The 16,705-nt window shown below is 43.2% G+C and overlaps 1 protein-coding gene across 1 annotated transcript in view; it reads right to left on the reverse strand.

Moving 5' to 3' along the window:
* Nucleotides 1-11,253, reverse strand: part of PRCP (prolylcarboxypeptidase) — a 67,123-nt gene extending 55,870 nt beyond the window's left edge. The window contains exon 1 of the mRNA XM_081098903.1: nucleotides 11,070-11,253. Within this exon, the coding sequence (XP_080955029.1) occupies nucleotides 11,070-11,234 (165 nt within the window). The 5' untranslated portion in view covers nucleotides 11,235-11,253. The remainder of the gene's footprint in view (nucleotides 1-11,069) is intronic.
* Between the last annotated feature and the right edge of the window lie 5,452 nt (nucleotides 11,254-16,705).

A 16,705-nucleotide genomic window follows, 5' to 3' on the forward strand; every position in this document is an offset into this window, starting at 1 on the left:
CTGGTTTGGCTCAGTGAATAGAGCGTCAGCCTGCGGACTGAGGGGTCCCGGGTTCGATTCCGGTCAAGTCCATGTACCTTGGTTGCGGGCACATCCCCAGTGGGGGATGTGCAGGAGGCAGCTGATCGATGTTTCTCTCTCATCGATGTTTCTGACTCTCTGTCCCTCTCCCTTCCTCTCTGTGAAAAATCAATAAAATATATTTTAAAAAAAAATTACAGAACAGGTCAGAGAAAGCTCCTAAAGAAATCTGACAAACAAATCTGCCTTTTACTAACCCATATGGATAGTTCTCACAATATGAGCAGCCAGAAAAAGACTTCTCCAGTTGCAGGACCACAGGGCAACTTGGAATTGACGTGTACATAATAGACAGTAAGGATTTACAAATATATGTAGTGAATTGGCCTCTGTTTGCGAATGAAAAACCAAAATCATAAAAACAACTGCCTTTACTTTTTCTCTCTAAAAAATATGGGCCGTACACAATTACCACAGAAGTAGCCTTTAAGGAGACATTTTTCCCAATGTGTTCATTCTTCACCCATCTCTTAACCCTCACTCATACACAAAACAAAACAAATAAACATAGGAACTGCTGCACTCCCTCCCATGACGCTTTCTCTGTAGATATTTGTGAGAAGAGTCAGCACAGACAAGTAGCCACAACTTCCAGATCATCAAAATAAGAGAATGAAAACAAGCAGCACTATTTTTATTTACATGACATTCTGCTTTATTCCCCTAAAGGAATGAGATAGTTGGGAATCAAGTTTTTATATTCTTTCTTTACACATGCACCCTCCTTACCTCAGTGTGTAGGGAAGCAGGAAAAGGAAGAGGGGAAGAGATATAGATTCAATAAACATTCATGAAGATGATACTGTTAAGTAAAACAATGTGCAGTATGCTATGGAGGAGTATGGATACTTACAAGACAGGGTTCCTGCTTTAAAAGGGGATTAAAACAAGGATACAAAAGGTTTTAACATAAAGCTAGAGTAAGAACTATGCCAAAAGGGAAGGACAAAGAAAGATCTTATCAATCACACACTTTCTAGGAGATTAAGAAAAGGCCCTAGGCGGGGAGCATTCCAGATCTTGCTCCCCAGAATATGTCATCAGTTTGGCTCAAATAAACTCATTAATAAAAAAAGAAAAAAGAACTGGCCCCAGGAAGCAGTGTCTGAGATGGGATTAAGAAGGGAAGGGCATGAAAGAGTCATTCCAGGCAAAGGGAACAATGTGGGCTAAAGCATAGAAAAAACAAAGGAAGGGACATGTGTGCAGAATAGATTAGCAAACTAAAAAGGTGGGTTGGGGCTATACGGTGGAAGGTCTTGAATGCCATAGGACTTTGTTCTCGTTTTTTTTTCTTTCAGGGTTTTGTTCTTAATAAAGCAAACAATAAGGAACCATTGCAAGTTCTGAGCAGAAGAATGGTTTGCCTAGAGGAGAGCTGATTTGTGACCCATGGAGACTGCAGTGGAAGGAGAACTACAGGTACCAAGGAGGACCTGTTAAGACTCAGGAAGGCAGTAATAGAGATCACAATAAAGGTGAGGGTGGTAGAAGTGAAAATACTCTGAGGATGGAATCAACCCAACTTGATAATTACAAGAAATATGGGAGAAGTAAGAGCCAAAAATAACTGACATTTCAAGCTTTTTAGGAACTTTATACTTTCGAATCCTTCTCTGGTCCAGTGTCCCTCCCTGAGAGAAACCTTCCTAAGATAAAGCCTTTCCCATCCACTGGATACCATATTTACATTCAAATCTAAACTTTGCTTATTTAATGTTTGTTTGCTTATTGTCTATTTATTTCCTAATCAGAAAATAAGCTCCACATGAGCAGTCCATCTATTGTCTCCAGTACCATGCCTGGCATATATACAGACCCTCAGTAAATATTTTTTTTAAAATATATTTTATTGATTTTTTACAGAGAGGAAGGGAGTGAGATAGAGAGCTAGAAACATCGATGAGAGAGAAACATCGATCAGCTGCCTCCTGCACATCTCCCACCAGGGATGTGCCCGCAACCCAAGTACATGCCCTTGACCGGAATCGAACCCGGGACCTTTCAGTCCGCAGGCCGACGCTCTATCCACTGAGCCAAACCGGTCTCGGCAATATTTTTTAACTAGAGGCACAATGCACGAAATTTGTGGAAGGTGTTCGGCCCTCACAGCCCCGGCTGCCTTGGCCAGCCCTCGCAGCATCGGCTGGCCCTCGCAGTCCCTTGCAGCATCGGCCGGCCCTCGCAGCCTCAGCTGGCCCTGGCAGCCCCGGCTTCATCTGGAATGCCGTCCGGACCGTCATTGGGCTGTTCAGTCTAATTAGTATATTAGCTCTTTATTATATAGGATGATAACAGTATCACCGGGAGAAACTTGGAGCAAGTCATCATAAGTCTGGTTCTGAGTCAGACCTACAAAACCTCCAAGAAGAAATATCAGGATGCAGACTGAGGTTGTGATTAAAACCCATAAAACTTGGTGCCTTGGTTTCCCCATCTATAAACTGGGGATAGCAGTACCAAGAGTTCATAAGGTCACTGAGAATTAATGAGCTAATAGGTGTGAAGAGTTTAGAACACTGCCTACTTCATAATAAGAGCTCAATAAATATTATTATTGTTATGATTAGTCTTAGAGAAATGGGTCAAAACACATGATATAGAGAGAAATCTACAACTATGGATTTGGGAATGATCTACAAAGTAACCCTGAGAGGAACCATGAGCTCCTATCTGTGAAAAGCCGACAGATAGGAGGGGTTGAAGACATATGAAAATACATACCCTGGTCCTATTTAGGTAACCTTAATTCCTCCCCCTCTCTTTTACACAGGTACTGATATCTCTGGAAACCTTTTTTTTTAATTTCCTCTCCCCCTCTTCTCTCTTATCCAGTAAAACCTGAGGTTGAAATGAAGTAGAAAAAAAACAATGTCCTCTTTTCCTCTCCATCTCCACTCAAATGAGTTCTTCATCCTTGCCCCCAGTTGTATATGGAAGACAAGGGTGTAAAATAATTAAGAAAAAGATGCAAAGCAGCCATGGCTAGGAAGCAAAAGAGGAACAAGCATAGTCCACATGTTTACCGAGAGTCATGGTGCTAAGTGATGCACAGTCTGGAGTCCAAAGGCCGGCTTCTAAACTCTGCTCATACTGCCTATGTGAGCCAGGAAAGGTCAAATGCTCCTTTAACAACACTTTTTAAAAAATGGATTATAAAATAATGTAGGTTCGTTATAGATAATTTGAAAAATATAGAAGAGTATAAAGAATAAAATGAAACATCACCCAGTTAATATTTTAGTATATTTTCTTCCACTCTTTCTCTGTGCAGCTATAAACATATTTTTAAACATATTTGACTCTCAAGTGGTAGCTGATTTTTCTCTCTCAAACCTTTCCCACCACTGGGCCTGAAAGTGAAAATAGATTATTCTCCTTGTTCCTAATTCTTCCCACCTTTCCCTAACTCACTGCCTTTAAATATCCTATCCAATAATAGACAAACATGGTAATTGACCGTACCTTCACTACACCTCCCACTGACTAATCAGTGTGCTATGCAAATTAACTGCCAACAAAGATGGCGGCTAATTTGCATACTGCAGGCAGGACGGGCCAGCGCGAGCCGCCATCCGAGCCCCCGTGTGCCACCTAAGCCCCGCCGCCAGCTAGGACCCCCATGTGTGGCCCTGGGCAGCAGGACCCCCGTGTGCGGCCCTGGGCAGGCGGGGCTTGGCGGCAAGATTGGCCTGAGAAAGCCCTATTCTTGCAGGAATATTCCTGCAATGGGCTTCTAGTTATGTAATAAAACTGCACCACCCCACTACCCCTCTTGCTATAATCATCACCCGCCCCCCATTCACTTCCCCTCATTCCTTGAAGATTTTATCTCCTGTTCACTGTCACTCCAACATAAAGCCATTCAAAATTCTTAGTGATTTCTATTTCCTAGCCTCTTGGTTCCTTTTTATCCTCTGCTCCAATGACCTTCTCATGGTTAAAGCCTAGATCTTGTCACTCCCAGTAATTGCAATCCCACCATACACTTAATTGCAGACATTCTAGTACTTCCCCATATCTTTTCACTTCACTCCCTCTACTACCATGATTCCTCAAATCCTCCCACCTCATATATTAGTACCAGTAACCCACCTTTTCCCTGTCCCTTATCTCATCCTCATACCCACTTTACTCAGCTTAAATTCCATGGTGCATGAGCATAATCATTCCCTTGCACATATCCCTCAGTCCCCATGTCTCTTTCTCATTTTGTTTTAGTCATTTTGTGAAACAAAGGGCAACACTGGTTAAAAAGAACTCCCCACCAACTTCATACCCATACCCAAGAAACTGAATATAGCTAGAGAAATGTACAGCCATGTCAAGTGGTCTTACTAACTTTCATGAGACTTCAAGACAGCCCTGCAATCAAATTCTATTTCCCTAGTCCATTTACATCCTTCTCTGATAGAGGAGTATTTACGCTCTCTCTCCTCCTCACTGTCCTCATTCCCTACTATTCTCTCCTGTGGGTATGTCTCTCCAGTCATACTAACCTCCTTGAAGTTGCACCTGCCTAGCACACACCAACCTCAGGGATTTTTTTAACTTTCTCTTCCTCATGCCTTAAATGCTCTTCCCCCAGTGCCTAGAATAGTGCATAGCACACAGTGGACACTTAATAAAAACTGAGTAAATGAGTTTGGAAACACATTGTTCAATCAATTTTCTATTTTGCTTTTTTCATTTACCACTAATTCATGACTATTAAACTCCATCCTTTTTATCAGACTAATATATTCCATTTTATAGATAGACCACAAATCATCTACAATCTAGAAATGAGAAATCAGAACATTTGCAAGTGGGAAATTTTGGATATTTCCTCCTTTGATCTTTCTGAACCTCAGTAGTTTCATCTCTAAAAATAAGGATAATATCAACCACACAGGAGCATTGTAGAGACTGAAAATGTAATATAAGTACTGCGTGCTAACTGATTGCGCCTCTGGAGCTCCAGAATGTGTAATATAAATACATAGAGACATCAGTTTGTTACAACTACTTAGATGTCAATTGAATGAAATATCCTAGATTAAAACAGAACTCACAATATTGTCCTTAATGACTTGCTCAAAACACTTAATCTCTATTAACCTCAATTATAACATCTATTTTTAAAACATGATTGTGATAATTGAAAACAAATATGTAAAAGGGCTTAGCATATCTGGCCCAGATTAAAAAATCAATAAATGTTCATTTATTCACTGCTCATAAATAAGAACTAGGATTTTTCTTAAATTGTGAACCATAAGAAGAAAAATTTTTATAAATCCCCCAATAATATATAGATTACCAATGCAGAATTTGACTTTTTGATGAACAATTAATGAATACTTACAAAGCATGCTTAAGATTTTTTAATAAAAATCTGTAACAATTTTATATCTTTTATTATTAAAAAAAGACAGGTAAAACAATTATTTTTAATTACTAAATAACAATATTAATAAATGAATTCATTTATTTGTCATGTGCTTCAATAAATAAATATATATATATATACACACACACATATATGTGTATATACTATATATATATATATATATATATATATATATATATATATGTCAGGTCAGTGAATTATGATAATGATAAGTGCAAGAAAACATTGAGTAGACCAGACTCACTTCAGAAATATTCTTTGAAGAAATCTGTAAGTTGTTGCCATATACTAGTATATGCCTATACATTACAAATTTATCAGTGCTTTTCCATATTTTCAGACACAAGTTTGAGTATATGCTACAGGAATGGTCAACAAATACAATGTAAGGTTCTCAAGATGTAATCAACCTGCCTTGTTATATAAGTCAGGATATGCTAAGACCTCCCTAAGAACTAGCCCAGTATCAGACATGTAAAAGGACTGGCTGAATCCTGTGTAGGTGGATAGGTGGATGAGTAAGTGACTAATTGAGTTGTTCCTTCTTGGCACTCCAAAGTCAATACTTTTTGTCTCCCACCCTGTGATTAGATGCAGTAATATAACCTGTTCTGGCCAATGAATTGTGAAAAGAAGTGACATGTGTCATTTTCATGCTGGAGCATTTATATGCTGGCACAAATTCTTCCAGGTTCTTTTTCCACTGCTACAATGATTATGAGAGCAAATATCGAGAGGAAGTTTCTATCAGTCCCTCAGTCTCCAAAAGAATATAATAAGCAGAACCCACTGCTCATCCCAATGAAAAGACAGTATGAATCACATTTTTGTTGGGGTAAGTCATGAAAATTTTGGAGTTTTGTTCAGCATTATAACCTACCCTGTTCTGACTTATGCAATAACCGAGGTAATGGTATTTATTTTAGAACGAGAAATTTGTGGGAGTTTATTTTCAAAAAACCAAAACTGTACAGTTTAGCAATTTATCGTGAACATGTAAATTAATCTCTCTATATGATAGCTCTCTCACCTACAAAATCCTATATAATAAAGAGGTAATATGCAAATTGACCCTCACTCCATTACACCATCACAAGATGGCTATGCCCACAGCGGGAGGCGGGGTTCCCGTAACAAGCGATCAACAGGGACCTGAGACTGCGTGGAAACAGGCTGGGGGGCCTGAGCCTGCGCCCTATGCCCCGACACTGAGCCAGGGGACCTGAGGCTGTGCCCCCCGCCCAGTGGGGCTTGATGGAGGACCTGAGGCTGCGCCCCCCCACCCAGCAGGGCTAGATGGGGGACCGACCTGAGGCTGTGCCTCCTGCCGGGCGCTGGGCCCCCTGCCAGGTGCTGGGCCGGGGGACCTGAGGCTGCGCCCCCTGCCCGATGGGGCTTGATGGGGGTGGGGCCGGCCGGGTCTGGATCTTGCCCAATGGGTGTGGGGCCAGCTGGGTCTGGGTCTTGCATGATTTCAAGGTGCACGCAGGTGGGCAGGGACTTGACTCTCGGTCCCATGGCATGCCCCAGACTCTGACAGGAGGAAGATTTTATATACATTTTACTAATTTTCTTTCATCTCTGATACTTCTATTATAGAAAAAGAGCAAATAGCAATATTAAAATATTTCCTCTAATTAATTCCCTTTTAATGTGCATGAATTTCGTGCACCGGGCCACTAATAGGACAATAATAGTCTACCTCATAGAGCAGGTATAGGGATTAAATAAGTTAATGTCTATTAAGTATTTAGCAGAATACGTAGGACATATAAAGCTTTCAATAAATGGTAGCAGATTGTTATTATTAATACATTAGATATTTATGTACTGCATATTTCATTTTACTCTCCCACCTCTTACTCCTTATTCATTTTAATTTATAGCAAATTTTTTCTATTCAATAAACTTTTATTAAGAACTACTATGTAGAGGGCACTATGCAAAACATTAGGAATGAAGACAAGTAAGATAAGACATATCATCAGTGATTCTTCTTACCTATAATTCTTCTTTCTTCTCCAATTCACTCATAATCAAGCAAACTTTAAAATCATAAACATAAATACAATGTTCTGTGTTATAAATAGTGTCAGTGGCAGAGTTAATTTTAAAAAAAAACAACCAAACACTTAACATGATATGAGTCTGGATTTTATTCAATATTGAGATGGAAAAATTTGTTTAGGTCTTATTTACCAAAGGCAATCAATACTAGGGCAAAAAATAGACTTGTGCCCTCATCCCTACTACTCCTAATACAGTGCCCTATAGACAAGAGGCCCACAATGAACAGAATTACAGGTATCGGAGATCAGCAAATCCAATCCTCTTTCCTTATATGTTAGTACAGCGAGATCTAGAGTTAAGCAACTTGCCCAAAGTCATAACCTGAGCTGATACCAGAACCCAAACTTTGAAAATGCTTTAAGTGCCTAAAGCATAAAGTCCTATAATATGCTGAGAGAGAAATATAAACATAACAATGCAAAACCTAAAATTAATTTTTACTGAAAGTGCATTTTAGCATTAACTGGTAAAATATTCAAAACTCAGATATCAAAAAGATAGTGTAATTAAGAAGAGAAGGTACCTGCAAAAACCTGAAAGAATACATTATCATATATTCTACTCTATAATCCAAATTCAAAATAACATAGAAAAAAGTTTCATATGCCTTTCTTTATGTATCAATCTTGTGAGTAAGAAAATTATTTTAAGCAAGGAAACATGTCAATTTCTATACCTTATTTACAAGTGTACTAAATTATATCCCACTGGTATGTACTATATTTTAACAGAAAAGAGTTCACACAGATTTTCATATTTTTCAGAGTAACTATTTTAGATCATGAAAAGGGATGACTTAAATATTTTATTCTGAGTGGAGAGGAAGTAAGTTAAAGCCATGTACATTAAGAAACTACAAGATAGACCCTAGCTGGGTACCTCAGTTGGTTAGAGCATTGTCCCGATATGCCAAGGTTGTGGGTTTGATCCTGGTCAGGGCACATACAAGAATCAACCAATGAATGCATAAATAAGTGGCACAACAAAACTTTCTCTCTCTCTCTGTCTCTCTCAAAAAACAAACAAAAAACTTACGAGATAAAATAATATTTACCATTCATTGAGTGTTTATTAAATGACATAAACTGTGCTAAATAAGTACCTTACACGTACCAACTCATTTCACAACAAATGGGTACAATGGGTAATATAATTATCTCCATTTTGCTGATTATAAAAATGGAAGCTCAGAGTAATTTGTCTAAAGTTACTCAGATAGTGATAACAGAATTCATTCTCAAACCGATATGGTATTCAAATTCTATCAAATACTGACCTTCAGTAATTTAGATCAAGGTCAATTCATCATTTCTAAGGGGTGGGCTACATGATCTCTATGACCCCTTCTGACAATGATTCTGTGAGCAAAAACAGGAATCAGTTCAGAATTCACATAATATCTGTGCCACTATACTCTAGGTCTAAGGAGAAGGCCATCAATAGATAAACCAATAATAAGACAAGAAGGGGGCGGGGGGGTTAAGAAGACAAGAGCAATAGGCTCTTCCAAGGGTCCTGACATAGACACATTTTACTAGCCATCTGGGCCACTGTGACAAGAGTAGGAAAGGGGAACTGCAATAGAAATTGAAAGGAGAACTGTATCAAGCCCACTGATACTGCCTCACAGCAGACAAGGAGGAAGCTGTGGAGAGGCCTACAAGAGTCAGTGGCCGTGAGCTCAATGCTGGGCTAAGCTGAGCGTTCTAACATAAATACTGGTCAGTAGTTAAATAGGAACAATTGAGCATAGATGACTAACCACTAGGTTTCTAGAATAAGCATTTCCACAACTGGCACGCATTTGGATCAATCTGAAATGTGTAATACTATGCTTTCATGTGTTAAGTCTCACAACAACCTTGGTAGACGTGATGGTTAATTTTACATGTCAACTTGGCTGGGCCACAGTGTCAAACATTATTCTGGATGTTTCTATGAAGGTGTTTTTTTTGTTTGTAATTAACATTTCAATCAGTGAAGCAGATTATTGAGTAAAGCATATCTACCCTTCATGATACAGGTGGGACTCATCCAATCATGTAAAAGCCTAAATATCACAAAAACTGACCTGTCCTGAGCAAGAAGGAAGTCTCCAAGCATACTTCCTTTGGACTCAAACTGCAACTCTTCCTTGGCTCTCCCTGCAAATTTTGGACTTACCAAACCTCCATAATCATATGAGCCAACTGCTTAAAATAATCAATCTCTCTTTGTGGAGACACACACAAACACACACACACTATTAGTTCTGTTTCTCTAGAGAACCCTGATTTATACAGTAGATATTGCTCTTTATGTCACCACTCATGAAAATGACAGCCTGAAAGAACCCATTCTCTCTTTTTTTAAAAAAATATATTTTTATTGATTTCAGAGAAGAAGGGTGAGGGAGAGAGAGAAACATCAATGATGAAAGAATCACTGATCAGCTGCCCCTGCACGACCCCTTCTTGGGATCCAGCCACAAGCTGGGCACATGCCCTGACCAGGAATCCAACAGTGACCTCCTAGTTCATAGGTCAAAGTTCAACCACTGAGCCATGCCCACATGGTGGACCGATTCTCTTTCCCCACAATATCACACAGTAAGATGCCCTCAGGACTCACAGTCCAGTCTGAGGGGCAAGCTAGGAGGTAGAAGGTAGTGAGAAGCAGGAAAACCTTGTAACCACAAGTCACACATCCCAAGGAGTCTTTTACAAAACATATATCCTGGAGCCTTGATGTGCCCAAGTGATGAGCTATTCTTTGTCTGGTCTCCTGGTTGAGTTATTTTGAATAAAAGAAATGAAATAGCCCTCCTAGATCAACATTTGAAGACTTTCAAAGAAGAGGCAGGGGCTACATATACGTTCAGTCCTACGGAGAAAGGGGAAGATTAAAAACTCTTAATAAAAGGGCTACAAAATCAACTTTGAGCTGAGCATAGGATGACAAGTTGGTGTTTTAGGTTAAATATTAGATACCAGAGGCCCGATGCATGAAACTGGTGCAAGGGGCTCAGACCTCGCAGTCCCGACTTGGACTGGAAGGTCGTCCGGACAGTGGTCCGGAAAAATATCGGGAGGGTGGTTCTGCTGTTCTAATTAGCATATTAGCTCTTGATTATATAGAATCACCGAATAAGATACTGGAAGTTTATATTTAAGGGCAGCTTTGTGATAAAGGATGACTACTACGGCGGAGTAGGGAGCAGAGCTGGCATTAAATAAGTTGGATTTGGCGGGAGGTCAAGGGAATTTGAATTAGAGCATCCTCAGAGAGCAGGACTCGAAGTGACTGTCCAGGTCAATTACAGAAGCGTATGGAGCCAGGACTGAGAGTAAATTCTTGGTACCGGGAGGAGAGATTTTTAAACAGAACTAGGTTTGGGGCCACCCTCTAGAAAATGTGATCCAGAGATGGGACAAGTCACAGGCATTAGGGGCCTGAAATGCCGGGCGGGCTCCGGTGCCTGGGTCCCGTCGGTGGGGCGGGAGAACGCCAAGCCCCAGTCCTTTCCTAGCCCCTTACCCAGCCTTACCTTCTGCTCAATGTAGTGAATCGAGTACTTCATGACTACAGAGGAGCGGGATGTAAAGCTGGTGGACAAGTGCAGGTTGCTGAGGGCCTTTAGTGCTGGCGGCACGGGGATGGCGAGCCCGGGCATCAGGAAAGCCAGGAGTAGAAGCAGGACGAGGCGCCCCATGGCTCAGGCTGGCGGCTGCAGTGCGGGTGGGAGGTAGACGGGCAGATGCGCCCAGCCCGGGGCTCCGCCCACCACCCATTGGCTCCGCCCCCGGGAAACCCACAGTCGCCCGGCCCCTCCGCAGCCCCGCCCAATCCCCCCCCCCCCCCCCCCGATCACCCGGGTCACCCCCGCCCCGGCCCCAGCCCCGCCCCAAGGGCGCCACCACATTTCATTTTCCCCTCTTGTGCCCTCTCCACTTTAGTGTCCACCCTCCTTTCGGTGACTCCAAGTCTGCTCTCATCATCCCGGGCCCCCGGACCGACCGAGGACTCCCATCCTCACCGACATCGCCCTCTTTCCTCCTGCTCACCCTACATTCTCGCCTTTATCGTCACCTCCCATCCCTACCCTGTCCGTCTTCCACTGCCACACCGTTTGCCCTCCATAAATCCAATACAGTGGGGCCTTGACTTACGAGTTTAATTCGTTCCGAGACCGAGCTCGTTAAGGAGCTCGTTAACTCAAATTACTCTTTCAACTCAAAGCAAAAAATCCGCCGAGAGATAGCTGGTATCTCAAAAAACTCGTTAGTCGGGACACTCGTAAGTCAAGGCCCCACTGTACACTGGTAATAAGAACAGCTCCCGTGGCAACTTATGGATCGTTCACCACATGTCACTATGTCGCTGGGCATAACGCAGCGCACACATCATCTCCTCTCGCTCGCCTTTCACGGCAATCTTTCCGTGTGACTGCTGTTCCCATTATAGAAACCGGTCGGGACAGGTGCGGGGCTGCACTGGGTCACTCAGAAGTGGAGCGCCCGGCCCCCCGGCTCCACCCCAGTAAGTCCAACCCCCTCCTGCGGGGCCCTATCCGCGGAGCAGCCCGACCCTCCGGGCAGCCCACACCACCCGTCCCTTCAGAGAGGTCGCGGGAGGCCCCCACGGCCCCCGAATCCCGCTCGGCCCGGTCCCTTCTCCCGCCTCCCGCTGTCCCCATCCTCGGGCCGCGCCATCCCCTCGGGCAGAGCCCCCGCCGGACTTCGCGGCCCCACCCACCGCTTCTTCACCCAGCGGTCACCCTGCGTCAGTCACCTCGCCGAAGCCCCGCCCGAGGGGCGGCTCCACCCCTCTCCGCGGCACCCCTGGCCCAGCGGGCTCCGCGCCGCCCCACGGCCCCTAACAGGCAGTACCACTGCTCCGCCAGCCGGGGAAAACCTCGTCACACCTGCCCCTCCTCCCACTTCGACGAAAAGGTCGGTCCCAAACGTTCACAGCATATCCTGGTTAATCTCCACCCTCCGCGGCGCCGTCTGCTGATTGGCTCTCAGGAGCCACGGCCGGAGCGTCACTTCCGGCGGAAGGAAGCGCGGGAGGTTCGATTGGAGTCGGCTCTGCCTGCCTCCGGGAGTGTTGCCCGGGCAGGGTCCGCGTCCTCGGCCTGCGGTGAGTGGCTGCGGGGAGAGGGTTCGGGGAGGGCGAGGCCCCGAAACTCCTAACGAACCCCTTAACCTCACTACGAGTGAGACTCAGAGCATTCCTTGTTGTTTTCCCAGGAGTCCGCCTCTTCTTGAGAAGGGCGGTCATTTTCATTTTAGACCGTGCTCTTGCCGTCGCTGGGCCGGCGTTTATTGAGCATTTACTTACTGTGCTACCGATCTAGACACGGCTGAGCATCTGGAACTGGACATACAGGAAGGACAATGGACACTGCGGCTTTGGAGGTGCTCAGGGATACATACGTGCTGCCGAGGGGTCTTGTCCAAACTGCTCTGATGGCCCAGAGGGAAAAGTGAGTAACTGAGCGGTCGGCTCAAAGCAGAAACGTGCGAGTTTTCTAGCTTCCTTCCCATCGCTCACATCTAGCCAGTCGCTCTGACAGGAGCCTCCCAGCTGGTTCTCCTTTCGATCTTGTTTCCTTCCAAGCCAGGCTCCGCACTGCCAGGCGGGTAACGCCCAGATCTGGCCCGGGCCCGCCCCCTTTAAAACCTTCCCTTCGCTCGGATCTTCCCTCGGATGGAAATCTAAGCTCCTTCGCATGGCTTACGGGCCCTTCTTGTCGGGCCTCTGCCCACCCCTCCAGCTTTGTTTTTCAGCACTCTAGCCCCAGGTTCCAGCCATACAGGATGGCTCTTTGCGTTCTTCAGATGCACCATCTCCCTCACCTCCAGTTAGTTATTCATTCTGCGGATAATTTTTAAGTGATTCTCTCCTCTGTGCCAAGAACTGCGAGGTGCTGGGATTCCAGTGGTTAACAAGATAGATTCCTGCCCTCATGGAACTTAACCCTTCTGTAGATGGACTTTAGAGGAATAACAGGGGAACCTATCTGAATCAGGTTGGTCTGGGAAGGCCTCTGAGAAGTTGACACTTACATCGAGGCCTATGAGATGAGAATAATCTAGGCATTGAACAGGAAAGGAAGAACATTCCAGAGTGAATAGATTGTACAGCGGCCCTGAGGCCAAAAAGAGCCTGGCATCTTCATGTTCAAGAGCCTAAGAAACGACCAATGTTGCTGGAATATATTCAGAAAGAACGGTTGTATGAGATGAGTCTGGAGAGATTGGCAAAGATCAGACCACTTAGTTAGGACGTTAATGGAGCAACATAAGCAGGAGGTAATGGTGGTTTGCATTAAGGTGGTGGCAGCTTAAGGTGGGGTTGGGCAGGGGGGAGGGAGAAGTGAATGATGGTTTTTAGATAAGGAAATAGACTCAAGCATTTACCTGCGCGTGTATTGTGGGACTTGAGGCAAACAGGAATGAAAGATGACTCCTAGGTTAACTCCTGAGTTACTGATGGAGAGTAGTGCCATTTACTGATACGGAGAAAACTACAAGTAAAGAGGTTTGAGAGGAAACTAAGAATTCAGGTATTTTGCCTATTAAAACTTGAGATGTTTGTGAGACATCCAAATACTGTTGGCTCTCAGATAAGCAGTACAGATAATGGAATTCTGGAGCTTGCAAATATTGTGTGCACCTTTGTGTCACTTCATTGGCAATTATACATTGCCTTAGCCAATGGATTATAAATTCCTTGAACACAAGCCTGTTTTTTCTGTCTGTACCCCTGTTCCCTTCCCAATCCCTGGAATAGTACTTTACCTGTTGTGGACGAAAAGGGGCCACATGCTAACCTGACTGCGTGGAAGCCTTGCAAACTCAGAGACCTAAAGTAACTACAAAGGATGGTCTGAAATTAAACCTTTTAAAATTAAAAAGCAGTTTATGGTGGGTACTCATAGCCTAGGCTGGTATCTTCCCTGACAAAGGTCAGTCTTTACCTTAACTGAGCCTACTGTCTTTTTGCATCTACAGTAACATATAGTTGGAATGTCAAAGTAATTTTCCTTTTTTCGGACCCCTCAAAGCACAGACACCACTCTGGGGAGACCACAAATCCCCTCGTTATTATTGAGTTAATTGTTGACTGTTCACTATCCTGCACTCACCTAAGTAAAAGGAGTATGCGTCTTATCATTTTACCTTTTATCCAATTCCAGAGGTTTCCCCGCTTTGCTTTCTCCCACCTCTCTAATCTATCACCAGTGGATTTCATGTAACCCACTTACATCTGCTCTTTTGATGGTAATGTATAAAACACGATCCAAAACTGCCATTCTCTGGAGCATTATCTCAATCCATTGAGATTCTGCTTCCCAACAATTGTCAACACTTTGGCTCAAATAAACTCAGAAAAATTCTTCACAGGTTTGAATGCTTATGTTAACACTATCATAATTGCAGTGGACAAACTGTGTGTTGTACTCACTAAGATTTTCCTGAATAATGTTTCTAAATATTATTCACCAATATTTCTCTCTAGGTTTTGTCTCTTTGTTTTTTGTTTATTTAATTTTCCATCTCCTGCCTGCCTCTCTCTTCCCTTTCTAGAGTTTTCATATGAGGTTAGTTAACAGCCGTGGGCAAACTATGGCCCGTTTGAAATGAATAAAACTAAAAATAAAAAAGACCATACCCTTTATGTAATGATGTTTACTTTGAATTTATATTAGTTCACACAAACACTCCATCCATGCTTTTGTTCCGGCCCTCCGGTCCAGTTTAAGAACCCATTGTGGCCCTCGAGTCAAAAAGTTTGCCCACCCCTGGGTTAGTAAATCATTTCTCAGGGACATCTTATGACTGCCTGTAGAAAAATTAGACCAAGTATGTGCCCTTGAAGGAAACCATTAGATAACACTTTAATTCCTATTTGTATTCCATGGTTAAGTGTTTATTCCATAAAACACTCTTATGTGATTTCTCCCCTCTGATCATTTTTGAAAATAGTTGTAAATATTATTTGTAAAGTTATCAGATCCCCTACTGTCTCAGGTATGACCCCAGTCCACCACCCTAACCCTAACCCATAGGACCCAGAGCTGATGTGACATGACTCCCAAGGCTTTCAGAAAAGGACCTAATTTCCACACTCACAGGACCCAGAGCTGATGTAACTGGACCCCCTGCTGTCTCAGAGAAAGACCCTTCCCCTCACTCACAAGAACCAGAGGTGATGTGGCAAGACCCTCCCTGCTCTCAGAGTGGAAGAGCTCCATACACTCAGGTGCACGCTGCCAGAAAGTGCTCTTCTCTGCTGTCATCTAGTGTACTTCTTGGGACTAGACGCTTATTCACTAAGCATCTGCTCTTATCATTTTGTAAGGACCCTATGAATTCCTCAAGGCACCTTATATCCCTACCTCAGAATGTCTCATATGCCCTTAATAGTAGGTCCCAAAGCGTATGTGGCAGGACCCACTACTCTCTCAGGTGGGACTCCTTCCCATAGTAACAGGATCCAAAGCTCATGTGACAGGATCCACTACCAAACTAGCAAGACCAAGAGCTGGTTTGACAGGAACCACTATTGTCTCAGACAGGGACCTCTGTCCACAGTCACAGGACCCAGAACTGAGCTCATGTTACAGGACTTTAAATAATTTTCCCAACATGAATATGACCCAGAGCTGATGTGAGTGGACCCTCTACTCTCAGAGTGGGTCCCCTTTCAAAACCGATGCATACTACCAGCTAGTGTGATCTTAGGAATAACATCTGAGTTGAGGCCGCCAGTAAATATTCTTCTTTGCTGCCATCTAGTGTACATCCTGGGAATAGCACCTTTTACTAAGCCTCTGCTTTTACAATTTTGCAAGGACACTTTTAAGGTACCTTACATCGTCCCTAGCTCAGAATGTATTATATACCCAAATTTCCTTTCTATCTCTGATCCTCTTATGCATTTGGAGTCTCTGACTCTCTCATGTATGTGAGGTTTTCATACATATATATGTCTTAAATTTGATTATTTTCTGTTGCTAATTTGTCTCGTATATATTTGATTAGATCAGGAAATAGAACCTTGAGGTTAGAGGGAAGTTTGTTCTTTTCCCACATAAGTAAATAATCAGACATTTAATAGTAGGTAAATTTTGGGAGTACATCAACATCACTGTTTCCTGAAATAAGGGTTAAC

This window comes from Myotis nattereri (genome assembly GCF_964212035.1).
Source record: "Myotis nattereri genome assembly, chromosome: 9".
NCBI lineage: Eukaryota > Metazoa > Chordata > Mammalia > Chiroptera > Vespertilionidae > Myotis > Myotis nattereri.